The sequence below is a fragment of the Pithys albifrons genome, chromosome 17 (genome assembly GCF_047495875.1).
Source record: "Pithys albifrons albifrons isolate INPA30051 chromosome 17, PitAlb_v1, whole genome shotgun sequence".
Lineage (NCBI taxonomy): Eukaryota > Metazoa > Chordata > Aves > Passeriformes > Thamnophilidae > Pithys > Pithys albifrons.
Genome location: NC_092474.1, coordinates 7,166,626 through 7,194,416, shown reverse-complemented (window position 1 = coordinate 7,194,416; position 27,791 = coordinate 7,166,626). Strand labels below are relative to the sequence as shown.

Sequence of the window (27,791 nt, the reverse complement as noted above, 5' to 3'; positions counted from 1 at the left end):
CATTCAAAACATCTCCTTCCCAATAGGATTGAGGAGCTCACGTGTGGTGGGATGGTGGAGCAGGTCCAGGAAGCCTTTGGGGAGACAATGACCTCCGTGGTGTCCCTGTGTGCCCGTTACCCCATCGCCTGTGCCAACAGCATCGGCCTCCTGTGCACCATTCCTTACACCAGGTGTGGCTCCAGGAAGGGGAGGAGGGATCCACACCTATCCTCACTGTGGTTTGCCTTAAGGGGAAGCATTACATGGCATAAATACACTCCCTTTCTTCATCATGAGAAGCATCTGAGAGCATCCTGTCAGATTTCCTCAGGATAAAGAATTTCATCTGGGAAGGACATGGCAGAGACAGAACCGTCTTTCTGCAAAGTGAACTAATGAATTACTGAGTTAACATCAAGTTCTGTGTTCTCATTGTGTGTGTTGATGACTGAACAGTTCATTAAATCTGAATTTCTGTTCTCGTGCAGGAGTGAGGAGAAGTGTTTGGTGCGCAGTGGGCTGGTGCAGCTCATGGACAGGCTGTGCAGCCTGAGCAGCCAGACAGAGTCCAGCTCCAATGAAAAGCAGACCAAGAAACAGAAGGTGGCCACCATGGCTTGGGCTGCCTTCCAAGTGCTGGCCAACCGCTGTGTGGAGTGGGAGAAGGAGGAAGGTGGGAGCACTGACATACCTTTGTGCTGAGTGCCTGGGGAGTGGTGGAAATGCATTTCAAACAGGGTACTCACTCACCTTGACTTAGTTCTGGAGGGGTTCTTTAGCACACACAAGTGGATGTAAAAGCAAGGTGATTTTCTTCTTGTTTTTTTTTAAATGCAGCATTTTTCCCCCTCCCTATGAGGGGATTAATTTTGCAGATAAGTTCAAGTCTGCCTATGGTTCTGTCTAGACATAACCAGAGACCCCGAGTGACCACTCTGGCATTTCTTCTGTGATAGGATTCACCCATAACACCCACAGCCATATAGGCATGTGGCTTCTGGCTGATGGGATGTAAATGTTGCATCAGGGTTTGTTTTCTGCAGGTGTGTGCACTCCTTTGTAATGCCAGTTGTGTGTTCCTGCATTCCTTTGGCAGGTGGTTCCACGGATGCCGTTCACTCTGGGCTCGCCCGGCAGGTCTCCAGCCTCCTCACCAACCACCTGGCACGAGCCACCGAGTGCTGTGGCAACCAGGCAGCAGGGAATGATGCCCTTCAGGATGTCCTCAGCCTCCTCAATGACCTGTCAAGGTACCAGGCCTTCTCTTTGGAGGACTTTTTTTTCCATGTATGGATGTTCTTCTGGGGATTTTTTCAAACCATTCTAAATCTTGATTGTAACCTGACAGTGTTTAAATCAGTGCTGTCAAGTTACAAAACAATTGTTGCAGATGTTCTGTCAGACAATGAAATAGTTTTTAATATACTTTGTAAACAATAAATCAATTTGTTTTGAATTTCAGGAGCACCATCAATCAGTTATTTTTTTTTCCAGCAGCAGTTACGTGTTTTTTTCCCTTTCAGGAGTCACATAGGGAAAGCCATCCTGAGCCAGCCAGCCTGTGTGTCCAAGCTGCTGTCCCTTCTCCTGGACCAGCGTCCCTCTCCAAAGTTGGTCCTTATAATCCTGCAGTTGTGTCGTGCTGCACTGCCTCTCATGAGTGTTGAGGACTGTGGGAATGTGGAGCTGCCTCCCTGGAGCTACTCTGTGCCCTCCCTGAACAGTGAGCAGGATGATCCTGGAGATCCAGCCTCCAAGATTGCCTCCCTGCTGCTGGCAAAGCTGGCAGATTACGTAGTGCCAGGTACCAGCAGCGCTTTGGGGTCATGCTCTTGGGAGAAATTGCAAGGAAGTCGTGTTTATGGAATCAGGGAATGGGAAGGGACCTTGGAGATGTCTGATTCTATCCCCTGCCATGGGCAGGGACACCTTCCACTATCCCAGGTTGCTCCAAGTCCTGTTCAACCTGGCCTTGGACACTTCAGGGCAGCCACAACTTCTCTGGGCAACCTGTTTCTGCAGGGAGCTTTTGTCCTGACAGAAAGCTCAGGTATTGGAAGGTATATGAGAGATCAGTGCTGAAAGCAGGATATTCTGTTACTTTGCCTCCTAATTTACCTGTTCTCAGCCAAGGTGTGTCTTAGTGATGTTTTAGACCCATCTCAGGTGTGTTAGCATTAGTTTCCAGGCCAAGAAAGTTTGTTGGTAGAGCTCATGGTTGTATTTTTTTTTCGTTTTCTTTTCTTCCTTTCTACTTCAAGGGTGCCAGACAGTTCTTTCTCCAACTGCCTCTGAGCCAGATACTACCTTGGCAAAAGCCAGCCCTAAAAATTCCATAAAAGGTGATAAAGACCCTGGAGAAGAAAGCGAGGCAGTGGATGGTAAACTCTCTATTTTTATTCATAAACGAGAAGACCAGTCATCCCATGAAGTCCTTCAGCCATTACTGAGGTAATGATTAGTTCCACTGGTTTTGCCAGTTCAGTTTATCTTCTGTTTTTTTCCAGTGCTGCAGTTGTAGAAAAATCCATCCTAGATATAACAGCAGTTGGGAAAGCAAGGTGTCTTCCCAATTTGTTGTGTTTGCTGGCAAAACAATAAGAGAATGCAAAGGAACATAAGAAACCTTCATCTGTCTGAAAACAATCACATGAAAAATTAGCTGCTTGGATCTGTTTTTCTGATGGAATGTCATTTATCTTGTTTGTGGTGTGACGGACTGTGTAGGACTAACAAATAGAACTGTCAGAGCAAAGTGGCTTTAAAAGCATTGCTTTTAATAATGCATGAGCTGGACAATAATTTGCTGTTAAACCTTCTTTGGTATTCTCAGTACCCACCTGGATGTTGGCATCACTGAATGTCAAACAGCCAACGTTACCACCTTGTGCCTTTTGTGCTGTTTGTTTCATCTTCCCCCACCACGTTGATTCTGAACCCATGCTCTAAAAGTTATACTAAAAGGTACAGGTGAAAGGTTTATTCAGAGCCCTTGGGCATTTGTGATCAATAAGTCATTTTATGATGCTTCTTTCTGAGGAGGGAAGGAATAAATTGCTTTGCAAGTAACTACATTCAATAGTATTCAATTCCTTCTGTAAATTAATGCCATTGGGAAGGTCTAACTGCTGAGAATTTCTGTTACTGCTGAGCCTTTCAGTTGCAAGAGTTGCTTTGAGATAATTTAAAGACACACCTAATGTATTAGATTGGACTGTGGAGTTGAGCTGTGTTCTCCACCAGGGAGAGCAAAGCTCACATGTTCTGTTTTCACTCCTGCAGTAGCTCTGAAGGTCGTCCATTCCGACTGGGAACTGGAGCCAACATGGAGAAGGTGGTGAAAATGGATAGAGACATGACAAAAGTAAGGAAAGGAATTATTCAACATCAGAATTCTTAGTTTTTACTGGCGTTAACATTTAACAAGAGAGACTTTGACTGGTCAGAAAGAATTTGCATTGTATAGTTACTGATGTAATTACAGGGGTAAATGATGAGAAAGGAACTGCAGCTCTTGTTTCCTCCAGCCATTGTAGGTCATGTTTCAACCCCTTTAATATTCTCCCTCATGAAGTGTTTCATGCACATTGGTAGTCTGAATTTTGAACAACATATCTGAATTAAAATTTCACATGTATTTTTGGACACGTTCTTGAGTATTTGCACCAGAAATATTCAACTGTGGCTTTTTGATCAGAACTGTACTGTTAATCTAAGAATGGAACATTGAAGTCGAATTGATCTGAATTGATCCCAGATCTCTTTGTAGATGACAAAAAGCAAGAGAAAGAAAGAACTTGTCTGCTGCCTGTGACCCATGCACAGCCAGGAGGGTGTTTTGCTGTGTTCTCAGTACTTTTGCATACACAGAGGGAGGACAGTGGCCAAACAGATCCATCACTGGTGTTTATCTTCTCTGACATTTCATTTGCAGAGTGGCTGCTGTGAAGTTATTACAGAAGAAGCTGCTGCAGCTCTTCGAAAGGCAACAAAATGGGCACAGTCTGGGCTCATAGTGAGTGTGGGGCCACCCATAGAAACTGTGAATCCAGAAACCACCAGTGGATTGTCCACTGGGGACAAGAAGAAGACAGCACAGACATCCATTTGCAGAGAGAGGAACTCTGAGCTCGCCAGGTGAGTCCCTCAGTCCCTTCTGTGTCGCAGCACTTGTGGCAACCACCGTGGCTGTTCACAGTGAGCCCTGTGTGCTCTGTGCTGGTGCCACGTAGGGCTGCGTTGCCCTGACTGGAGCTGGCTGTGTGTCATGCAGGACAGACCCCGTTCGGCCGTTCATCAGCGGGCACGTGGCCAACAGCATGGCGGCCGAGGTGATCGCGCTGCTGCACAGCCTGCTCATGGCGCCCGAGTCCAGCGCCGCCCAGATCTGGACCACCACGGCCGAGAAGGTGGGCACACGGGGACGGGCACACCCTCGGGGCACCTGGGGGGAGTTGGCACAGCTCCTTGGTAGTTGCTCAGCTTCCAGTTGCTGTCTTGAGCGCTTCAGTCTGGGCGGTGTCACTGCATGGAACCAGCTCTCTCTGCTCAGGGAGTCTGTCTGGTGTCTCAAGGCACAAAGGAAATAATAACAATAATGATGCCCTGAGATCAACTCAGTTGGTTAAAACTTGGTTGTAATAATGCCAAGATCATGGGTTCAATCCCCTGTGTGGGCCATTGACTTATGAGTTGGACTCGGTGATCCTTGTGGGTCCCTTCCAACTCAGAACAGTCTGTGATTCTGTGATTCTATACATCTTACTACTAATAAATTAGTAAATAGTATAACACACTCATTATTGTATAAATAAACAATAGCAATAACACCAATAACAAGTTATTAGCAATAAATTAAAAATACTAGAATATACTCAGTCTTATTAATAATAACAACAATAACAACAGCAATAGCAAGTTATTAGTAATAATTTAATAAATAGTATACTTGACCTTGTATAAATAAATAATAATGATAATTTTAAAAAGCTATCTATCACTGCATAAAGTGTTGTCATGCTGTAATTCACCTGTCACTCTTTTCAGGCATTAATCCCTAATTGGTTTAGGGAGTTCCTGTGCCTTTGGGTAGTTACTCTATTTGCTGTTTGTTCCTCTTGGCTGTGGCCTCTGAAGGTAGAAAATGTTGGCTGAAAAGCAGAGCACGTTCCTTTTATGTTCCTCAGGAACCTGCAGCACCTAATCTGCTGCCTAAATGAAATCCTTGAGCAAAGACTTCTACTAAGATTATATTCTATTCTGGAAGTTAGCAGGCAATGGACCTGGCTTTGATGGTGTTCACACTTGAGAGAACTTGGAATATTCTGAGTTATGTAATTCTCTTCAAGAACAAAAATAATTCTCCTGAGACTGTGTGGGCTGGAGGCTTGGGGCCTTGGTTTGTGTTTGAGTGGTGCTTTGAAGTGGTTCTCTGTTGTCTGTGCCTCTGTCTGCAGGTCCTGTCCCGGGCTCTGATGTACATCCCACAGCTCGGGAAGTACGCGGAGAGCATCCTGGAGAACGGGAGCAGCAGCGGGAGGAAACTTGCCAAGCTCCAGAGAATTGCTCGGCAGGCAGTGGCTGCCCTGTGTGCTCTGGGGGGCTTTAAAGAGACTATTAAAATAGGTTCTGAAGTCCAGGTAATCCAGCACTGTTCATACTTTTTATCTTAACTGAGAATTGGTGCTTTGATGCCAGTTTGCCTGCACTGGGAGGCTTGTGAGCAGCGTGATTGTGGAACAGCTGCAATGACACTTGTGAGACCTGTTTCCTCCCCTCCTCTGGCTGTGTGTGGGGCTGGTGTGTGCTGTCAGACCCTTGTTTGTAACAGCCTCAATCTCATGCAGCCCTTCTCTGGTTGTAGGTTTTAGGTAAAGGAATAGCAGGAAGCATTGGAGTTGTGGCATCCATTAATGAACAAGAAGGTATAGCCACGGTCAGATTCCCTCCGTGCAGTGTAGAGGGTAGAAAGAGCTGCCAAGCCGCAGACACACTAACCATTCCGTTATCTAGGCTGTGTGTGCCGAGGCCTGAGGTACGGGGGTGTTCCCACTCCAATATTCACTCTGATATCAACTGCTTCTCTCTCTCTGTCACTGGCAATTAATCTAAAGCATGTAAAAACAGTCTGGTTTATCTTTGATTAAAGATTCTCTGCGAAGTTTGCTTATGATTTTAAACGTATCTTAATGATATCTATGTTTAAGTTCTCATTCAAGTAACGTGAATATTCATCTTTTGTGCTTAAAGATGTTTCATTGCATACTGGGTTGGGGTTGGGGTTGGGGGTTGGTTTATTTCTGTTTTTTCTTTCTTTAATTGGTATTTGATGCTGGTTTTGTGATAGTACAATATAAGAATTAACTCCAGGTAATAAACCACCCTCATTTCCTAGAAACTAACTACTTGAATTTAACTTTTTACCGTGCCCCCCCACCATCAGGCATTGCCTCTTCATAAACTGTCCATTACTGAGAAGGTAGTACAGGCAGTCCAGTCCATGTTGCTCCCTCAGGAGGGAAGTCTATCTATTCACACCTCACTTCCTGCAACAGGAGATGGCTCAACTCCAGTAATGGCAGTGGTCCGGCTCCTTGCTGAAATAAGAACCAGGTGAGTCCCTGGGGTCATCCAGCCCGGCTGTTTGTACACAGATACTCAGGGGAATTGCATGGCTGCTTGTTTTCTTCCTCTGGGGGTGTTGACATACAGCAGCAGAAATTCCTGTGTGCTTCCTTAATGCATTTGGTGTCTGAGGGTTGTTCATGAGTCCCAAAATAGTGTCCCTGTAACACTGAATTGAGAAGTGCTTCATATAGAATCGTTTTTAAGGCAGGGCAGAGCTGCACCTGGGGAGTTTCCAGTGGACAGCTAAGCAGGCAGACAAGCAGATCAGTTGACATGTTGGCTTTTAAAACAGCCTTGAATTCAATACCTGAAAAAACAGCTTCGAATAGTCTTTAATTCATTACCTGTAGAGACGGCTTTGAATTCAACATACACTTTTGTAATGCTTCAAATTCATCCTTTTTTCCATTCAGAGCATGCCTGGTGATGGCTCAGCTGTTGGAAGACAGCTCATTCTGTGAAGAATTCATTCAACAGTGTCCAGCTGCTGTAGAGGTGCTGAATTTGGTGGCCCAGGAGTGCAGCCCAGGTACGTGTCTGGCACCTTGTGTTGCTTCGTTGCCGTATTCAGGGCAGGGACGTAACAGCTCTTCCAGCCACTGCAGGTTTGTCCTCCTGCTCCTCACAGCTCAGTGACTGGCACAGCACTGCATGTCTGGTCATCACTGCAGAGCTGCTGATGGAAGAGCAGCTGAGGATCACACTAAATCATTAAACATCAGGCGTGAATTTAGGCCAGAACGTGATTATCCTTTGAGAGTCAAGTCTCTTCTGAACCCTCTCCCCTTTTCTTGCTTCCAGTGTATCCTACTCTGTATTCCTTGACGTTATCACTTACAAGTTTTCTTTTTATGACCTTTTTGCTGTTTTTTTCAATACTTTCTTATCACTGAGCTCTAATTCCCCCCCTGTTGTTTAAGGATAAGCAGTAGGCCCAGCAGAAGTCTTAGTGCAAGGGTAAGTTTTGGGAACATGTCAGAGGAAAACTGGCTGAAGGGAAAGGTGTTTAGGGCAGGAGCCAATGATTCCCATCTCCAGTGTGAAAGGGAGTACTGATTTTTTGACAGTAGGCATAAATTCCTTTGGCTTCCTGCCTTTGAACCATAAACTTACTCACTTAAATGAACTTTATATTTAAATCAACATAGTGTCTTTGCTACCCAAATAGAAACTAAACATGAGGAAAACACTTGCATACATTAGACTTTGTCCTTAATTTTGCTGTTGAGGTAAGTGAGACTGATCAGATCCCTTAGAGTCCAAATGTCATGTTTACTCCTGGAGTAAGATTGCATTGTTGGACTCCAGCAAGTGGCTGTGCTGGCAGCTGACCTTGCTGTGCTTTGCTGTTGCAGGGGAGAGGCTGCTGGTGGTGGAAATGCAGTGCGAGAGGTTACGGATGTTGTACCGGGACTGTGCCCGGCCTCCCCCTCCTCCCCTGCAGGCTGACAGGAGGCAGGTGAGCAGTGCTGACACCCTGACCTGGCTGCAGAGGGGCAGGCAGTGCTGCTGCAGCCACTCTGCTTGGATTTTTATTTAAACTTTCCATTTAATGTGAATTTCTGTGATGGGGTGTGGCTGCCATTGTGGTAGTTGCATTAAATGTGCTCCTCAAAGAGCGTGTGATTGCATTTCAGAGGATGAATTCAGCTGGAATGGGTAGAATAAACTGCTCTGTTGTGTTTGCAGCCCAAAGAAATCACGTGGAGCCCCTCCAGAGTGTTCCCCCCAGTGAGAGCATGTATGTTCTCCTCACACCTGGCAGCTGTGACCTTCCTGGCTGATCCCAGTGCAGGGGGAGGGCTCCCTCGGGGCACCTTCATCTATGCCACCTCACCAGTCCCAGTGCAGGTGAGAGCTCCCAACTCTCCAGCAGTTTGTGTCACTGAATGTTCAAAAAAAAAAGAAGGAAATTTCCTTTTATATCTATGTTTTGTTTCTGTTTTTTAAGTGTTTTTTTTTAAACTAGTCTATTTTTTTTAAAAAAAAGCTCTTAATTTTATTTCTAGGCACCATCATTCTACTGGGAAATTGAAGTTGTTTCCTATGGAGATACAGATGATGACACTGGACCAATAGTTTCATTTGGATTTGCCACAGAAGCTGAAAAACGGGATGGTGCTTGGACAAACCCCGTGGGCACTTGTCTCTTCCACAAGTATGTTGGGGATGCACATCCAAAATGCAGAGTCCTGGTGCTGCTCAGCACGTCTGTGAGCAGATGAGGGAGGAGTGTGATGAGCATGTTGTAACAGGCAGTGTGTGCATTTTAATTGGAATGTTAAAACGATGAACTGGGATATCACTAGAAAACGAGGACAGTGGAGGTGTTGCCTTGTCAGCGCCCCAGCTGGCAGTGGGTTGGATTCCTGCTTTGTTTCAGTGCTGTTTAACCTTGTCCTTGTTGTTCCTCAGCAATGGGCGGGCAGTGCATTACAATGGCTCCAGCCTCCTGCAGTGGAAGAGCGTCAGGCTGGATGTGACTCTGGCTCCTGGTACGTGGGAGCTCAGCTCCTTTCCTCACCCAGCAGATCACAAAACCCTCCAAATGTCAGGGTGAGAAAACCAATGAAATCCTTCTTTTTACATTTTTCTCCAGGTGATGTGGCAGGAATTGGATGGGAAAGGACAGAAGGAACTCCTCCCCCTCCAGGGCAGCCAGCAAAGGGCAGGGTTTATTTCACCTACTGTGGGCAGCGCCTTGGGCCCTTCCTGGAGGATGTCTCTGGGGGAATGTGGCCAGTTGTCCACATCCAGAAAAAGGCAAGTTTAGAACAGAAACTCAATACTCAATTACTCAATATACTTTCAGAAATACTAAAGACATATACATTATTGAGCCTGCTTACCTATCTATAAAAATTGTAAATTAATCACAGAATATTCTGAGTTGGAAAGGACCCACAAGGATCATCGAGTCAGCTCTTCAGTGAATCATAGAATGGATTGGGTTGGAAAAGACCTCCAAGATCATCAAGTCCAACCCTTGGTCCAACTCCAGTCCTTTTACCAGATCATGGCACTCAGTGCCACGGCCAGTCTCAGTTTAAAAACCTCCAGGGATGGGGAATCCACCCCCTCTCTGGACAGGCCATTCCAATGCCTGATTACTCTCTCTGTGAATGGCCCATATGGGGATCAAACCCACACCCTAATCCTTTTTACCATTCTGGAGTTGGGCTGAGGTATTCCATCAGTCTTCCCAGATGCATTTTGTCCTTGTTTTGAATTTTTTCTCCCCATCAGCACAGTAATTACCAGCTGTTCTTCTGTGCCAGTAGCCCTTCTGTTAGTATTCCCTCCCAGCACTGACTTGCTCAAAGGCAGAAAACAGACAAGTTCAAAGTTAGTGTTGAGCAGCTTAATGCTCTCCCTGATAGCTGGGAACCCAGGAGGCAGGGAGATGGGATCAACTGATCCCTTTGGCTGAGGTCTTTTTAAAAAAAGAGCAAAGAGAAAGGTCAAACCTGTTGCCTTAAAGTTGGAGAAATAATTGGACTACTTTTGAGTATTAAAAGGCAAAAAGCACTCTTATTACATTGCACAGGAATGTTTTGTGCACACTGAGTTTCACAGGCTTCACAACTTAATACCATCATCTAATTACCTTATTCAGATTCTAATTACAGCATTTGAACATCACCTCCTCTGTTACACCCCCTTCCAAAACCTCCCCTGACCCACTTCCCAAATGTGAGTTGGAGGTCCCAGGAAACCCCTTTCTTCAGCTTTTCTTCCACCTCCTCATCTTTGATACAGGATCAGCCTCCTGGAAGGGTTTCAAGGCTGCTGAGCAGCTTTGACTGGCTGTCAGATAGATGTTAAGTCTCTTTCTCAGTGCATTTCCACAGACAGAAATGCCCTTTACCTGTGGAGCTCTCAACACTGGGCGATCAGCGGCATTGTCAGAGCCCTTGCCCCCGGTGCTTGGCAGCTGTGCCAGTGGGCTCTGGGGCACAGGTTGGTAGCCCCAGGCCGTGCCCAGCTCACACTGTGCTGTGCTGTGCTCCCCTCGCAGAACACCAAGGTGCGGGCGAACTTCGGGTCGCGGCCGTTCGCCTTCGCCGAGGGCCAGGCGCACCGCAACGCCGCCGACCTGTGCCTCGACCTGGCCGAGGAGATCAGCGCCAACTTCGAGGCGCTGCCCTTCGCCATGGCCTCGGACAGTGACAACGACGCGGGCACCAGCATCGCCTCGGACCCCGGCACCCACGGCCCGCCCTGCCGCATCGCCGCCGTGGCCACGGCTCAGCAACGTAAAGCCATGGCTTGCACTCACCCCCTCCCAGCTGCAGTTCTGATCAGGGCAGGGGGATTAGCCCCAGCCTGGTGCTTCCTCAAATCTGTGCTTATCTGATTTTAGACAAGGCAATGAACAAATTTTTCTGTGGGCTTCCTCTGTATGGATGCGCCAATTAGCCTTAATTAATGCAGCTACACAATGAGAAATGATCTCGTTAGGGCTGGGAATACAATGGGATGTTACAGTTGATTGGCCCAGCCAATTGGTTATGCTGTGCCAAAAGGCATTACATTCCCAGAGACTGATCGGAGAGCGTGGAATGCCGTGTCTCTCCAATTCCATGGAATGTTCTGATCTCGTTGTCTCCGTGTGTGTCCCGCAGAGTACGACAGTGACACATCCTGCCACTATAAGATGGAGCTGAGCTATGAGAACTTCATCACCTCAGGGCCTGATCCTCACCCCCCTCCCATTGCAGATGACGAAAGTGATGATGATGATGATGACGACATTCCCCGGGTGAGGAACGTGGAAAAGTCTCTCCTGTAATTTATAGGCCAAAAACTCATTCTGGAATTTAGAGTTTTAAATTTTGCCACTCAAGTGTTTTTCCTGCTTCCCTAACAAAAATACAGCTCCTGTTAAGTTCTCCTCTTGGTGTTCTTGTCTCTGTAGGAGGATCACTACGCCCTCTTGGTTAAAGCCTGGGAAACCAAAGTTTTCCCTACAATTCGAAGAAGATTCCGTAATGAGGCTGAGAGGAAGTCTGGGCTGGATCAGATTAAAGGAGCTCTCCAGTTAGGTATGGCTCTACTTACTTCCTGCCCATCACATCAACCAATGTGCATGGAAGTGTGAGATAACACCTGTATTTCTTTCATATTTTACTGTATTCAGGGCTGGAAAATTTAAATTAGAAAAAAAATAACCCATTTGCAGTTTCTCTCCAGTGCTTAGAATTTGATGTGATGTCAGGACTTCTCTTTGTCAGTTTTACCTAAGCTGGACTGTTTAAATAGGGGAAGTTCCTTTAGAAAAAGGGACAGAATTTGTTGGAATGTGGATACAGAAATACTTGGGAATAATATTTTGGGAAAAAAATTACCTACTAGCATTTTCTCTCTGGAACTATATCAAGGGAATACTTTTGAGGGACATGTTAATAAGGGGAAGTTTGTAAATGGATACAGGTCTGGCAGGACAGCCTGTTTGTAGGAGAGTCCCAGTAAGAGTGAGGCAGGAATTCTGAGCCCTAATGGGAAGCTCAGAAACAGCTCCACTTCCTTGGGAAAGCTCCAATTTTTATCTATCAGCCTGACTTAAAGAGTATTTTAAGTAATTAGGATCTTAATGAGAATAAGAACTAATTTCAAGTGGCTGGGGGAGATAACTTGCTCTGCTTTCTGTGTGCCAGGAATGGTTGATATTGCCCGACAAACTGTGGAATTCCTCTATGAGGAGAATGGTGGCATCCCCAGAGACCTGTACCTTCCCACCATTGAGGACATCAAGGACGAGGCAAACAAATTCACCATTGATAAAGTACGGAAAGGTAAGGGCAGCCAAAGGACCCTGAGGGGGAAACAAAGCTCAGGGGCTCCCATATTTGGGATCTGCTGCAGAAATGGTCAGTCTGGGGGAAATGCTGTGCCTTAAAACTGTGTTGTCCCTTCCTGGGCAGGTCTCACAGTGGTGACTCGCTCCCCTGATAGCAACAACGTCACCAGCAGTGCTGTGGGAACAGCCTTGCCCAAGTTTGCCATTCGGGGGATGCTGAAGACATTTGGTCTTCATGGTGTTGTCCTGGATGTTGATTCGGTGAGTAAAGATGCACTGGGAGGGCTTTTCATGTGTCAGCATCACCCATCTGGGAGCAAATGCTCAGAATGCAAAGCTGAAGGAGTAAAAATGTTATTGTGATTGACAGTGTTGGGTTTGGCGTTGCAGGTGAATGAACTGGTACAGGTAGAGACCTACCTGCGAAGTGAAGGGGTTCTGGTGAGGTACTGGTACCCCATCGACATGCTGGAAAGGCCACCTGCAGGGTACAGGAGGACTGCCACCAATGGGCTGGTTACCCTGGATAACACCAACATCCAAATTCACAGGTGAAACATTGATGTCAGAACTTGTATTATCTGGCATTTCCTGTAGTACCGTTATCTACTACAGCCTTGTTTTAAGCATTACAAGCTTACTGTAGTTGTGGGATAAAGCTGACAAAGATTTGCTAAATCTTTTTTTTTTTAGTGGGGGTACTGAGGTTTTGGTTTGGGTTATTTTCCTGAGGGCTCTGAGTGTTTTTGGCAATAAAGAAAATTTATTAAGTTGTCTTGTTGGCAGAATTTTATTTAGCCCTGTGAAAGTGGTTTTACACATGCTGGTCTCACAGGGCCTTCCTTGTGCCTCACTGTCTGGTATTCTCACTCAGTTGCTGCCCAGGAGTTTAAGAACTCTTGACTGACTTTGCAGAGTTGGCTTCTAATCCATGAGCCCTGGTTTGGTCCTGGAATTAGGTGGGCTGAGTGCTGTCCTAAGGGCATACAGGAGATTTGGGTCCACTTACACCTCTTTGTTTACAAGGTTCATCTGCATTCAGGGACAGGTTGCTGGGTGTGGTTTGCTGTAAGTGTGGAGAGGAACTGAATGTTTTGGTGTGTGTTCCCAGGGAGCTGCTGAGGAGTGAGGCTGCCCTGGCCAAGCTCTACTGTCGGATGGCTCTGCTCAATATTTTCGCCCCCAAATCTCCCCACATGTTCACTCGGCTGTTCCACATCCCTGCGATCCGGGACATCACTCTGGAGCACCTGCAGCTGCTCTCCAACCAGCTGCTTGCACCACCTCTGCCTGGTAAACACCCATTTTTATCACACCTCTCTTGAGGTACAATGGTTTTCTGGGCACAAAAAAAATAATTAATTTCATGCTTGTTTATTTTAGTTGGTTAATAATGATGGTGTTTAAGAAATTACTCAATGGACTCCTTAGTATAGAATTCTAAACTGAAATTCTTGCTAATAATCTAAGAGTGTTCAAGAGAGTTCAGAGTTCCTCCAGGATCCCACTCAGTGTTCTCCTGTCCCTTTGGTCTTCTGTTGCTTGGGGAGTGGGGGGAGTATCCATGTGGGATGCTTGGAAGGAACTGAGATTGATTTTATTCAAGTTCTAATCCTGGGTTCTGCAACTTAATGCCAGTTGGGTCTCACAGTCTTCAAAATTCAACTGTTCTTCATTTCACAAAGTGGTTTGTCGTTTTCCTACTGGAATCACAGATCTGGTTAGAGAATGTTTGTGCTGAATCATGGAAAAGAATCTTTGGCTCATTCAAGTGAGTGTTGACAAAGACAGTTATTGTGACAAAGCTCTTCTGCATGCAGAGAAGTGTGTCTAATGTGGCTGGAGCATAAGGAGGAAATGCTAAATATAGGCTATTAATAATAGAAAGTGATTATTTACCATTGGAAAGAGTCCTGTTCCCTCCTCCAATTCCTTTGAAACTTGGCTACCTCTAACAGGCTCTTGCAGAGGAGAGTACAGCACTCCTTTGCATGGCTTCCAGAACCATTTCACAAGCTGTAATTCAGTTTTTCCTTTTTAAAATTTGTCTAATTCAAGTCCTGCTAACGCCGAGTTTCCAAACTGGCATTTTGGTGAATTGCCCACTCCTTCAGGCACTGCAGTTTGGTTTTCCGTGGCTTCTCCCATTAGCTAAGGGATGGCAGCCATGAGCTGTCGGGGCTTGAGACCCACTTGGGGTTGCCCAAAAGTGATCTGGTTTCTGTGTGGGGAAAGCCTGAGAAGAGAGAAAGCTGCTCTTAGCTCTGGTCACTCATCCTCATTGTTTCTGCCATAAATGGAAGTTTGCCTGCCTTCACCCAGGGGACAGAAGGGGCAGGGTGATCCCACAGCTCTGTCCCTGCCAGACCCCACCAGGGGCTGGGCTGAGGCAGGACTGGAGCACAACTGGAATTCAGAGGGCAATCCCATCCACAACCAGCTGGGACAGGGTTGCAAGTCTAGTCCTGGGTGGATCCCTTCTCCTGCTGCCCTTTGGGAGGAGTTTTCCACAAGCCTCTGTTTTCAAATGTTTTAAAACTTCTTTCCTCTGAGTGTTTCACCGACTACACAAATACGTTGAAGTGACCTCCAAATTTGTGATGTTGGGCTTGTTGTTACAGATGGAACAATCAGTTCCAGCTCTATCCTCCTGGCCCAGTCCCTGCAGCACTGCATCCATTCCCAGACATGTGCTGCCACAGACCTCTTCTACCAGGGCAATTCCCAGGCCATCAGGGAGTGGCTCACTGTGGCCATCACTCGGACACTGCACCAAGGAGAGGAGAGTCTGTTGGACCTCACAAAACAGATCTGCTCCTTTTTGCAGGTAGGATATTTAGACATGTTTTCTGAGCAGTGTTTGGTTTCTTTCTAAGGAGCCCTTGCTGATTCAGGTGTGATTCTACTTTCCATAATACTGTCCCTCACATGGAGTTGTTTCTCTGGATGGATTTAATTCCTGTTCTGGTCACAGTGGACACACTGCAAACACAAGCAGTAACAACACTCTGGGTGATATTAAAATGATTTGACCTCATGCTGTCCCACTATTTACAACACTATTTTATTTCAGTAAGAAGAAGGAGGGGATTTGCTGCTATTTGGGATCTTTCAGTATGAAATGTTCTCTTCCAGGCGGCGCCAGAGCAGTTTCCTGCTGAGGAATTCCCAGTTTCAGAATCCAAAGTCAATATGGATGTGAACTTCCCTGGGGCAGCGTTTGTCATTGTGTCCTGTAAGGAGAGTCAGTCTGGGTTCCGCAAAGAGTGAGTACTGAGTGGCAGGGGCTGGGGATGTGTCACTGAGCCCCTGAACCCTGAGGAGTTACTTGGGGTTTGAGCTCTTTGAATCTGGTTAGTCACAGAATCCACTGGGTTGGAAAAAGACCTCAGAGGTCATTGAGTCCAACCTTTGGCCCAACAGCACCTTGTCAACCAGACCATGGCAGTGAGTGCCATGTCCAGTCACTTGTTAAACACCTCCAGGAACAGTGACTCCACCACCTCCCTGGGCAGCTCATTCCAATGTCCAGTCACTCTCTGTAAGAACTTCTTCCTAATGTCCAACCTAAACCTCCCCTGGCACTTCTTAAGACTCTGCCATCTTGTCCTGTCACTGGTTGCCTGGGAGAAGAGACTACCCCCCATCTGGCTACAGCCTCGTGTCAGGGAGTTATGGAGAGTGAGAAGGTCTTCCCTGAGCCTCCTCCTCTCCAGGCTGAGCCTCCTCAGTTGCCTCAGCCTTTCCTTGTAGGACTTGTGCTTCAGTCCCTTCCCCAACCTCATTGCCCTTGCCTGGACACACTTCGGTCCCTCAACATCCTTCCTGAACTGAGGGGCCGAGCCCTGGAAACAGCACTTGAAGTGCGGCCTCACCAGCACTGAGTACAAGGGCAGAATCACTGCCCTGGTCCTGCTGGCCACACTATTCCTCTTTCAGGCCAGGATGCCATTGGCCTTCTGGAGCACACCTGGGCACACACTGCTTGTGTTCAGCTGCTGTCCATCAGCACCCCAGGTCCCTTCTGCCTGGCCCTGTGCAGCCACCCTGTCCCCAGCTGTGGTGCAGAGCACAGGCTGACCACACTGTCCCTGCTCTGTCCCCAGCTCATCCCTGTACAAGGCGCCGTGGGCGCGGGTGCTCGTGTATGGGCTGGGCCACAAGGTGAAGAGGAATGGGCAGCTGAACCTCATCGAGGCCGTGTGCTACCCCCGCGATGCGTCCCCCACCAACACCGGCCTCACGCCGCCGCCCACCACCAACCAGTACCCCGCCGTCATCACCCCCACGGACAGGGTGCACATCAGGCTGGGTAAGGACTGACCTCCAACTGGGGTGTACATCAGGCTGGGTAAGGACTGACCTCCAAGCAGGGTGCACATCAGGCTGGGTAAGGGCTGACCTCCAACCCGGGTGTACATCAGGCTGGGTAAGGGCTGACCTCCAATCAGGGTGCACATCAGGCTGGGTAAGGACTGACCTCCAATCAGGGTGCACATCAGGCTGGGTAAGGGCTGACCTCCAATCAGGGTGCACATCAGGCTGGGTAAGGGCTGACCTCCAATCAGGGTGCACATCAGGCTGGGTAAGGGCTGACCTCCAATCAGGGTGCACATCAGGCTGGGTAAGGGCTGACCTCCAAGCAGGGTGCACATCAGGCTGGGTAAGGGTTGACCTCCAACCAGCACCTCTGGTGCAGATTATGTGCAGGCTCAACATTTTTCTGTTCCATTGTTATGTGAACAAAATGTTCTCTGTGCATTTATAATTATAGATTGTATCAACTTACCATTATGGATAAACATTTCTGTTTGTTTCTTGCAAGGTACTATAGAGAAAATTCTCACTTAACAAAAATTTAGCCCCCCAAAACCCTAAATTCTTTTACTTTACCCGTGCTTGGAATCATGATAGGTATTGTCTTTGACCTTCTAGGAGTGTCTCCTCCCCCTGGAGCTGTGTTGGTCTTGCATTCCCTTCCCCTGGAATTCCCCTTGGCAATGGCATTCACAGAACAGCTCTTAACTTGGAAATTAGAAGATGGGGATGGAAAATCAGAAGATGAACTGGACACTATTCCTGCTTCCGTTCTGTTACAAGTTGTGGAATTTTTGGGTGAGTGTCTGGTGTTTCTTCAGTGATGAGCACCAACAGTGTGCTGGCCCAGGAGGGGAGTTTAGGGAAAAGAAACTACAGTTGTAATTTTCTGAGTTCTTCCACTACACTGACATTTTCTTCAAACTCCAGAAGTTTTCTTTTCCTTGCCCTTCCTGGGATACCCTTCCTGTCTGTCTTGCTGAAGATGTGCAGCCATTAAACAAGCTTTTCTTGTGCTGTTTTAACATTGGTTTTACAGCTCATGTTACAAAGCAATGACACACTGCTGACTGCATGTCTTGCCTTCCTCACCCAGGGAACTTCCTCTGGACCACAGACATGGCAGCCTGTGTGAAGGAGTTAATATTTCACCTCCTGGCTGAGTTGCTCCGCAAGATCCACAACCTGGAGCAGAAGAAGAACCCGGCAGGACTGTCATCCTCCATTGCCCTGCAGCTCAACCCCTGCCTGGCCATGCTCATGGCCCTGCAGTCAGAGCTGCACAAGCTCTATGATGAGGAAACCCAGAACTGGGTGTCTGGCAGTGCCTGTGGTGGTTCTGGGGTTGGAGCATCCGACCAGGGAAGGTTCTCCACGTACTTCCATGCCCTGATGGAAGTTTGCCTTGCTGTCGCAGAAGTGACCTTGCCCATCAACATGAGTGTCACAGCCAATGTGATATCCTCCACAAGTGCTCCAAATCTTAGTGACTCTTCATCCTCATCTTCATCCTCTCCAGGACAGACACCACAGAGTCCGAGCTTGCTGTCTAAGAGGAAGAAGGTCAAAATGAAGCGGGAGAAGACGTCATCCTCAGGGAAAAGAGCTTCGTCCAGGGCTGCTGAGACGGACGCTGCGCTCCTCAGCATTGGGGGGAGCAAGCCTGAGGACATGCTGTGGTTCCACAGGGCACTGACCCTGCTCATCATTCTCAGACACCTGACCAAGAAGGACCCGCAGGGGCTGGGGGTGACCAACGATGCGGTGGCAGACGCCTGCCAGGCCCTGGTGGGCCCCACTGCCCACAGCCGCCTGCTCGTCATCTCGGGCATCCCCACCCACCTGGAGGAGGGCACGGTCAGGAGCGCCATCAGAAAGGCCTGCAATGCCCACGGGGGGGTCTTCAAAGATGAGATCTACATCCCCTTGCAGGAAGAGGATCCCAAAAAAGCCAAGGACAAAGCGGAAGGAGGCGAGTGCAGGACCGAGCTGGAGAAGCCGACGGTTTCCAGCAGTGCTGACAGCCTGGACATCAGCAGCTCCAGCAGCGTCACCCCTGCCATGAGCGTCAGCGCCTCGGCCTCCACCAGCCAGGCCTCGCTCTGCAGCTCCCAGGGCATCTCCCGCACCGTCAGCGACATCTCCGGGGACCAGTTCCAGGCAGGGCTGGAGCTGGCCATCCCGCCCGGACTGCTGGAACAGCCCCACGTTGTTTCCAGCCAGGAGAGCCTGGATCTGTCCCACTGCAGCACTGGCAGCCTGGGCAGCCTGGGCAGCCTGGGGGAGCCCCTGGACAACGTGGAAACGGCGTCGGTGTCGGACGTGGGATCCATGTACACGGTCACATCCCTGGACAACCAGCCCCTGCTGTCGCGGCCCATCAAGGGCTTTGCTGTGGTGGAGGTAATGGCCTTTGGGCAGCAGAGGGTCCTCTGGGTTCAGGGGGTTCTGGGAGAGTGGGATTGGACTCTGGGAACTGGTTTATCTGACTCTGGGAACTGGTTTGTGGGTGCAAGATAAATGTGTCAATGAGCAGGTGAGACCAGGGAGACTGGGAGTTCTCAGCCTGGACAGGATGGCTGAGGAACATGGGATTTCCTTCTTCACTGACTTTGTCTCTGCCATTCAGCCTTGGAAACACTCACTGTCTCTCAGAGGAGACCTAATGGTGGAGTTACCAAGCAGCAATTTTACAACAGAAGGAAGGAAGGGAGAACTCTTGCATGTTTTGACTTGTAGAGCTCATTGTCACAAGGCATTGCTGAAGCCAAGAGTATAAATTAGTTCCTGAGGGATTCAGCTCCTGGAGGATGTGCAAATTGGTGGCTGTTAAACTCAGCAGCCAGTGCAGCTTTCAACTCAGGAAATGTTTAAAGTGCTGATTTGAGGAGGTTGTCAAAGATTTCATGTCAAAGGTTTGCTGCTGGCCACTGCTGAAATGAGTTTAGAGATCGATGCCCATGTGGTTTGACCCACAAGGCAATAATTATTTCATGTTTAATTTAGAGTACATTGTCACATATTTTGAACCATGTATAGCTTCCTCTCTAAAGCTGCTTTAGGAGAGCATGTCGTTGATGTCTGGCTCCACATGAATTTTAAGAGCACTGTGGGTGGTTGCCATCCATGCTGGAGCCCTGCAGGTGTTCGGCTCTGTGCAAGAACCTTCCCTGTCCTTACCCCAACTACTGCAGCTTCATCAGGAGCTTCCAAAAGCACAGCCATCCCTGCTGGCCGGAGAATGAAGAGATGCTTTTGTGTAGTCTGGAATTGTATCCGTTTCCCTTTTAGAAGAAAATCAGCTTGTTCAGATGGAAACTGCAGTTGCTATTCTGGAGCTGTTCATTCACATGGAGCCCCCAGGGCTGAAATTACCCATCAAGTGTGCTCAGAAAGCTGCCAGTGTTCACATGGAAACCACTCAGAATCTGGAGCTGCTCTGACAGTGCTGTTATTTTGGGAATAGAAGGAAGTTACTGTTCCTCTTCCCAGTCTATGCAGCTGAGGTTTCAAACCCTGTGCTAATGAAGATGTTTCTGAGTGGAGAATTGAAGCAAGAACAGCAGAGCTATAAATGACAGGTTACCTGTCTGACACCTTCAGTTGTGATGCTTCCAAGGGCTGTCTCCAGACCAAGACACAGAACAGCTGGCTCAGAGCTGGGTCTGATTAACTCACAGCATGAGGATTTCAGTGGCCTCATGTTCTTAGAAAGGATGTTTTCTAGGCTGAACCTGAATTTTGGTATCAGATTATTGATGTAGAAAAGTTAGAAGAGCAGGGATAATGCTTATCTGTAAGGGGAGGGCAGAAATCCTGAAACCCAAATCCATATAAATGGAAGTGCATTTGTGTTCTCAGAACTCCTATTAACTAATTTCATTATTTGTACAGATAAGGTCCAGAGCTAAAATAGAGAAAATCCGAGCCAGCCTGTTCAATAGCAGCGACCTCATTGGCCTGTCGAGCCTGGATGGTGAAGATGAGCTGATGGAGATGTCAACTGAGGAGATTTTAACTGTTTCTACTGTAAACCAGAGTTTATTTGACACCCAAGGGAGCCCAGCACTAGAAGATTATTTCAATGATAAGTCAATAAAAGGTATGTGGTTTCAGCCTGGCAAATCTCTCTCTTGTACTGGGGCATTTTTTGGGATGCAGGTCTCAGATTCTCCTGGATTCAGTGGGACTCACGAATTGAGGGGTGACAGGGAGGGGTTTCACAACTATTTGCCATCTGAGCATGGCACAACTGTCCTCACAGCTGATCAAACAGTGAATTAAAAATAAATAACAACAACAAAACATCAACCCAGAAAACTACTGATGGAATTGTTCAGGGACTCCTTTGAGAAATAATCACTGTAATAATTTCCTGCTGTTAAACAGAGCATAATTTTAGAGTAGAAACTGTTAAAGCAGAACAAGTAATTTATATTCTCAAAGAGCATGGAAGTTGTACAGACCCTAAAACAGGTGGAAAAGGAGGGCAGAATCCTGGATCAGTTCAGCTTGTAAATGTTGGGGGTCTGTCTACACAACACAGTCTTTCAACTGACATCATAGTCTTTTTTCATTCCCCCCTGCAGTGGGAACATATAATGAAATATGTAACTCAAATAATAATTACAGTATGTGGCCAAAACAGGAAAAAACATTCATTTCTCTGCTATAAATGAGATACAGAAGGACCAGGTTTTTCACTATAAAGGTGATTTTTTTTCACTACAAAAGTGATTTTTTTTCACTACAAAGGTGATTTTCTCAAAGCAAGTGCCATGTGGTAGAAGATTTTATCTGAGTACAGAATATATTTTCCCATTTCAGATTCTCAACAGCTGTCATTTGTACCACACTACTCGTTGGGTTTTTTTTATTTAGGTGAGAAATTGGTCCCAGGTGCCCGAGAGGTCCTCACAGAAATCTTTAAAAGCTGTGTCCATTCTGAGCAAATGCTAAGCCTGACCCCAGCCAAGCCCATCAAGGTTGCTGACATCTACCTCAGCAAGGAGCAGATCAACTCCCAGACCCCTGGGAACCTCCTGCACGTGTTCTTCACCAACGTCCGCCCGCCCAAGAAGGTGCTCGAGGACCAGCTCACCCAGGTAGTGCTTTGAAAACTGTTTGCAGCTTCTCTTTGTGCCACTGGAGAGCACTGGGTAACCATTCCCTCTCTGTGTTGGAAGATCCTAAGGAAGTACGGGGTGCCCAAGCCCAAGTTTGACAAGAGCAAGTACAACAAGGCGGGCAAGGAGCAGCACCCGGTGAAGGTGGTGAGCACCAAGCGCCCTGTCACCAAACCCCCCACCAAGGAGAAGTCCATGCTCAACAGTGTCAGGTTGGTGTCTTCAGCCTCTTGGCACTTGTGAACAGCTGAGTTCTCTATAAGAATCCAGATTTTTTTATTCCCTCTCCCTCTATTTCTGTGTATGGATTCAAAGAGGGAAATGTGACTTTGAGGTTATAAAAGACCTTCAAGGAGTGTTTTGGGTTCTTGAACCCTTGAGTCAAGGCCAGGTTGGAGCAGCCTGGTCTAGTGGAAGGTGTCCTTGCCTGTGGCATGGGGTGGAACCCTTTAAGGTCCCTTTCAACCCAAACCATTCTGGGATTCCCTGAACAGACCAAAGACAAGTTTTGTTGTTGACAACCCTAATAATCACTCCCTTCCTCAGCCGAACAGCCTTAAGTGAGAAGAAACCCACTGTGAAGCCAAAATCTCCTGAGAAGAGCAAACCTGAAGAGAAGGACCCCGAGAAGTCTCCCACAAAGAAACAGGAAGGTGGGAGCTGGAGAGAATTTTTTATAGTTTTACATAGAAAAGAAATACATTTGTTTGTTGACATGTTGATATGACATTGTGATAGATTTGGTCTGTTTCTAATAAGTTAATTTAATTTTCTTTCAATAGTGATTTAAAATGCTGCTTTTATTTGTGTCTCTGAATCTGGTGAGTGTGAGAGCAAACTGTGCTCATGCCATCCATCCAGCAGGGTGCAGACCCTGGGAATACACCGAGGAGGGAACTTCTCAGGGGGCAGCCCCAAGGGGTTTGTACAGGGGAACTGGGATCTGATGGGCTTGAACCACCTGGTTTTAAATCGTGTTTCTTAATTGAAATCAGAAACATCTTAAGTTATCAGAGGAAAGTGGGATGAAAGAGAAGCTTCAGATACCTCGTAAGTGTATCCATGGAGGAGACAGCACATGCCACAGGTTGTGCTTGGAAATTCTTTCTCTAGGCAGGTGGAAGAGGAGAGCATGAGCTTGGACTCTGCTCTTCCCTGTAGGAAATGCCAGGCTAGCTCAGAATCTGGGAATTGGAGCTTTCACCAAATGTGGATCCTTGATACCTGGTTAGATGGAGCTGTTGTGTCCTTGAGAGAAGGGAACAAGTGCCATTGACTGAGGGCCAGGTTGGACCTGGCAGTGTGATGGTTTGGAACTACTGGAGAAACAATCCGTGGTGGGATGGGAGAGCCAGGAGAAGCTGGAGGAGGCAGCCACCTCCTTGTCCTATGTGGGGTATCATTAACCATGTGCTGGTCATGTCTTTGCTGTCAGTTCCTGAGGAGAAGTACCTGACCCTGGATGGGTTCCACAGATTCGTGGTGGACCGCTCCAAGCAGGACATCCGCAGTGTGTGGAGAGCCATTCTCTCCTGTGGGTATGACCTGCACTTTGAAAGGTAAAGCTTGCACATCCTTCTGTAAATGTGGTGGTGATTCATTGTGCTCACTTGAAAGAACTTGACCACCCCAAGTGTTGCCACTCCAAGTAGCTTTAACACTCAAACTTCCATCCATGGCTGCAAGGCCTGTGGGGAAAATTGGGTATTTTCTCCAAACACACTTCAGAGGAGTCTCTGTGCTGTCCATGTGCAGGTTCCTGACTTCTTGTGGCATAGCCAACAAAATCAGATGCCATAGTGTCCTTACAGCTTCCAAGCTGGATAATGAATTACTATAATGAGAGTTGTAGCTTCATCTGTCTCTGGTTTCCTCCCCCAACCAGTGCTCTGGGTAATTGTTTAACTGGCAGGGTTCTTACTGGGTCAGAAATTATGTAGAAGAGGGAACAGTCAATTTCTTAATCTTGTACAGCAATAAAGTCCCTTAAATGAATTCTCCTTATCTCCCTGTGTCAGACCCTGAGCTCATTGCCACATCCCCATCCCCATCCCCATATCTTCTTCAGAGGAGATAGTGCACTAAGTGAGCTTAATAGGCAGTTCCTTTATTCCTAATTATTTAATAACCATGAGGAAAAGCGGGTGATAAATCAGTTCTTGTTCCCAGTCTGGAGTTTTTGTAATGAAACAGCTCTGCTTAAGAGAAGGGGAGAGCAGAGCTGAGCTCCAGGTGGCTCCTCCAACACATGCAGTTCTCTGGATGCTCTTGGTGGGCAGTGTTGGCTTGGGTGGACAGTGTTGCCCCTCTGACCTCCAGGTGTGCCTGCATTGATGCCAGACATGCCCAGAAGGCGTCGCGCAAGTGGACGCTGGAGATGGACGTGGCCCTTGTGCAGTACATCAACCGGCTGTGCCGGCACCTGGCCATCACCCCGGCACGGCTGCACCCCCACGAGGTGTACCTGGACCCAGCAGATGCCGCAGACCCCAGGATCTCCTGTCTCCTGAGTATGTGTGGGCTGTTTGCATGGAGGCCTTGCCCAGTGGGGTTGCTGGGCAGTGCTCCTGACTGACCTGGCTGTCCCCTGGGGTGGGGACATCTCTGTGGAGCTCGGAGCCTCAGCAGGCTGAGGGGACAGTGAGTCTGGCTCTCCTCTCCTTGGGTGTGCTTGGGCAACGTTAGGAGTGTATTGCAACTGTTCTCCAAGCAGAATTCCTGATTCAGGCTGGAGCAGGAGAAATACCTGGGGTGTTTGGCTCACAGGGGGAAGGAAGGCTGGATTTCCATTCTGTACCAGGGCAGACTTCAGTCAGCTAAATCCTGTCCTAAGCACTTTAAGAGGGTTTCCACATAGTATAGATTGAGCTGTGATGAAAGATCCTGGACTCAGACACCCCTGGACTCAAGATCCAGGCAGAAGCATCACTGATCCAGACTGGGTTTGCATCCTCAGTGCAGGGGTGGGAGGGGCTGCTCCAGAAGGAGCTTGTGTGGCTCCTGGACCAAACCTACTGGGGCTCTGCAGCAGGTGGGGAATCTCTGTGGCCCTGACTGGGTGTTCCATGGCAGATGTTCCCGTGGAGAGCCTGCGCCTGCGATTTGCTCTGCTGCAGTCCCTCAACACGACGCTGGAGACCTTCTTCCTGCCGCTGGTGGAGCTGCGCCAGACAGACGTGTACGGGAACAGCATCGCTGCGCTGCTGCAGGAGGCCAAAGGTGCTGGGCTGGGAGGGCACCCCAGGCATAGCACCAACCAGGGCACTGCACGGAGGAGGTCTCTCTTTCTCCTGGTTTGGTTTTTAAAGGAGATGGAGATTGTTCTTGCAACTGAGTTATTAGACACTGTGCACCTTGATCACCTGTATCTTCTTGGGAGTATCCATAAATTGAAATTGTTATCAACAAGCAGAAGATCAGGTGAAAACCCAAGGACTTCGTCACTGAAGTTGGAGAATTAGAGACATCAAGAAAATACTTAATGTGCAGCAGCACTGAAAGTAGTTTTTGCAGCCTTCATTAGACAATGCAAGATTCGGGACATCAGTTCCCAGATTGATCTTCTGAAGATGATACAGAGTTCACCAGAGGTGTCAGTGTGTTAAGGAGGTTTTTCTGTTGGCCAGACTGGAAAAACCTTATAAAGCAGTATGGGGAAGAGAGGAATGAGCAGAGATGTCTCTTTGTAGAGATAGTAGATATATATTTGCGGCAGTGTCACGGTCCTAATTTTATCATGTTTTCTTGCCTGTAGCTTTATTGTCAAAACATCCCAGATGTCTGAAAACTATTTGGCATAGTGTTTCTATTTACAGAGGTTGTGGTGGAGTTGCTGGGATCTATTTATAGAACATTGGAATTGTGGTCTATCCCAGTGCACTTATTCCAGGAAACATAAGTAAGAAATAGGCCAGGTTGGACAGAGCTTGGAGCAACCTGGGGCAATGGAAGGTGTCCCTGCCCATGGGAGGGGGTGGCACTGGGTGGGCTTTAGGGTCCCTTCCAACCCAAACCATTCTGGGATTCCATGGAATATTTTTTAAAAGAGTGTGGATTAGCCATGTCTTACCTGCCTAGTGAGGCAGAAATTATTCTTCTACCATTGTCCACTGGAGAATTTTAGAGAAGGTTTTGCACAATCTAACTTCAGTGCAATGTGTTTCATTCAGGTTTGATCTTCTATGACACAAAGGTCACTGTAATGAACAGGGTGCTCAATGCCACTGTCCAAAGAACCGCCGACCACGCGGCGCCGGAGATCACGCTGGACCCGCTGGAGATCGTGGGAGGTACAGGAAGCACCACCCCCCAACCCCAGAGCAGGCCAGCTCTGCTCTGCCCAGCTCAGACCCTGGTGGTTACCAGGGCTCTGAGCTGGGGCCCTGTTTGCCCTGTGTGCCCCACAGGGGAGATCCGCTCCTCGGAGAACTCGTACTTCTGCCAGGCAGCGCGGCAGCTGGGCTGTGTGCCCTCCTCGCAGCTCTGCGTCAAGCTGGCCAGCGGCGGGGACCCCACCTATGCCTTCAACATCCGCTTCACCGGCGAGGAGGTGCACGGCACCAGTGAGTGTGCTGGGGGCGCCTGGGGCAGGGCAGGGCAGAGCAGGGCTGGGCCAGCTGCCCGAGGCGGGGCAGGGCCAGCAGCCCAGGGGCGGGGCGGAGCCACTGGGACAGGGCCGGGCCAGCAGCCTGGGGCAGGGCCACTGGGGCAGGGCAGGGCCGGGCCAGCAGCCTGGGGCAGGGCCACTGGGGCAGGGCAGGGCCGGGCCAGCAGCCTGGGGCAGGGCCACTGGGGCAGAGCAGGGCCGGGCCAGCAGCCTGGGGCAGGGCCACTGGGGCAGGGCAGGGCCGGGCCAGCAGCCTGGGGCAGGGCCACTGAGGCGGGGCAGGGCCACTGAGGCAGGGCAGGGCCACTGGGGCAAGGCAGGGCAGAGCCAGCAACCTGGGGCAGGGCAGGGCCATTGGGACTGGGCACAGCCCAGGGTTTCACCAGAGCATTCTCATGTCCTCCCAAGAAGCAGCTTTCCCTTTGTGGTGGTTTGGTCCTAGAGGTGGAAAGAAGGGAATCCCCTCCTGTATTCAGCTCCTCAGATGCCCTGTGAGTGCTGCCCCGTGGGTGCTGCCCTGTGGGTGCTGCTCTGAGGGCTCTGTGTGTGCACAGGGAAATAGCAAACAGCACCTCTGTTCAGAAGTGGCCCTCCCCGAGCTCACTCCCACTGGCACACTGAGCAGTCTGATCCCAAGGAATTTCTAGTAGCTTAGGATGAAAATGAAGGTGTGGAGTTTGCCCCTCAGCCCTTTCATGGCAATGGGAATTTCTTTGTTTCTTTGGAGCAGGTATGTGTATTTTGCCCAAACAATGTAGGATGGGGTGTTTTCTTGCTCACTAGATCTGTAATTTGTCATTCCTTTTTCCTCTCTATTTATCTGCCTTCTTGTCCCTCCACCTCACAGATGCAGCCAAGCTGAAATCAAGACAGATTTTATTCTTGTTCCTAAAGGATTCAGTCTTCATTTCCCCCAGATTCAGATCAGTCCAGTGTCTCTTTTTTCCCTCCCTAGCACCATTTCTTTATGGCACAGAACTGTTGCAAAAGGGTGGAATTTATGAAACAGGCTCTATAATCTGTCCGTCTTCTCCACCACATGATTCATCATTTCCCTGGTTTGTCAGAACAGTGATGGAATTCAATGATACAATTCTTAACCAAATTGCACTAAAACAACACCCACCCTCTTTGAAAGTCATGAGTTTGCACTAGACAACATTCAGTTCAAATTGCTGACAAGGCTGATGGTGTTACCCTGCTGCCATAGGCTGTGTTTTCAGGGGGAGACTCATTTAAACACGAGCTGGGGAAACTCAGCTTTGCAGAGCCGTGGAATAATTGCTGGGATATCCAGCCAGGTGTCAGCCATGGTCAAAGCAGCAAATCCATC

At 48.3% G+C, this 27,791-nt stretch overlaps 1 protein-coding gene across 4 annotated transcripts in view; it reads left to right on the top strand.

Moving 5' to 3' along the window:
• Positions 1 to 27,791, top strand: part of HECTD4 (HECT domain E3 ubiquitin protein ligase 4) — a 74,270-nt gene that overhangs the window by 39,982 nt on the left and 6,497 nt on the right. For all 4 annotated transcript variants that reach the window (XM_071572086.1, XM_071572084.1, XM_071572085.1 and 1 more), the window contains exons 33-70: positions 27 to 173; positions 471 to 655; positions 1,079 to 1,232; positions 1,506 to 1,786; positions 2,244 to 2,433; positions 3,265 to 3,346; positions 3,917 to 4,119; positions 4,256 to 4,391; positions 5,439 to 5,621; positions 5,846 to 6,016; positions 6,425 to 6,594; positions 7,023 to 7,138; positions 7,965 to 8,068; positions 8,299 to 8,460; positions 8,619 to 8,767; positions 9,025 to 9,104; positions 9,209 to 9,372; positions 10,628 to 10,865; positions 11,235 to 11,371; positions 11,528 to 11,654; positions 12,267 to 12,404; positions 12,534 to 12,670; positions 12,800 to 12,960; positions 13,521 to 13,702; positions 15,031 to 15,236; positions 15,545 to 15,675; positions 16,516 to 16,721; positions 17,345 to 17,524; positions 17,823 to 19,129; positions 20,621 to 20,828; positions 21,608 to 21,831; positions 21,913 to 22,064; positions 22,399 to 22,505; positions 23,288 to 23,411; positions 24,172 to 24,362; positions 24,925 to 25,071; positions 26,022 to 26,141; positions 26,259 to 26,414. In XM_071572086.1, coding sequence (XP_071428187.1) covers positions 27 to 173; positions 471 to 655; positions 1,079 to 1,232; positions 1,506 to 1,786; positions 2,244 to 2,433; positions 3,265 to 3,346; positions 3,917 to 4,119; positions 4,256 to 4,391; positions 5,439 to 5,621; positions 5,846 to 6,016; positions 6,425 to 6,594; positions 7,023 to 7,138; positions 7,965 to 8,068; positions 8,299 to 8,460; positions 8,619 to 8,767; positions 9,025 to 9,104; positions 9,209 to 9,372; positions 10,628 to 10,865; positions 11,235 to 11,371; positions 11,528 to 11,654; positions 12,267 to 12,404; positions 12,534 to 12,670; positions 12,800 to 12,960; positions 13,521 to 13,702; positions 15,031 to 15,236; positions 15,545 to 15,675; positions 16,516 to 16,721; positions 17,345 to 17,524; positions 17,823 to 19,129; positions 20,621 to 20,828; positions 21,608 to 21,831; positions 21,913 to 22,064; positions 22,399 to 22,505; positions 23,288 to 23,411; positions 24,172 to 24,362; positions 24,925 to 25,071; positions 26,022 to 26,141; positions 26,259 to 26,414 — 7,256 coding nt within the window. The remainder of the gene's footprint in view (positions 1 to 26; positions 174 to 470; positions 656 to 1,078; positions 1,233 to 1,505; positions 1,787 to 2,243; positions 2,434 to 3,264; positions 3,347 to 3,916; positions 4,120 to 4,255; positions 4,392 to 5,438; positions 5,622 to 5,845; positions 6,017 to 6,424; positions 6,595 to 7,022; positions 7,139 to 7,964; positions 8,069 to 8,298; positions 8,461 to 8,618; positions 8,768 to 9,024; positions 9,105 to 9,208; positions 9,373 to 10,627; positions 10,866 to 11,234; positions 11,372 to 11,527; positions 11,655 to 12,266; positions 12,405 to 12,533; positions 12,671 to 12,799; positions 12,961 to 13,520; positions 13,703 to 15,030; positions 15,237 to 15,544; positions 15,676 to 16,515; positions 16,722 to 17,344; positions 17,525 to 17,822; positions 19,130 to 20,620; positions 20,829 to 21,607; positions 21,832 to 21,912; positions 22,065 to 22,398; positions 22,506 to 23,287; positions 23,412 to 24,171; positions 24,363 to 24,924; positions 25,072 to 26,021; positions 26,142 to 26,258; positions 26,415 to 27,791) is intronic.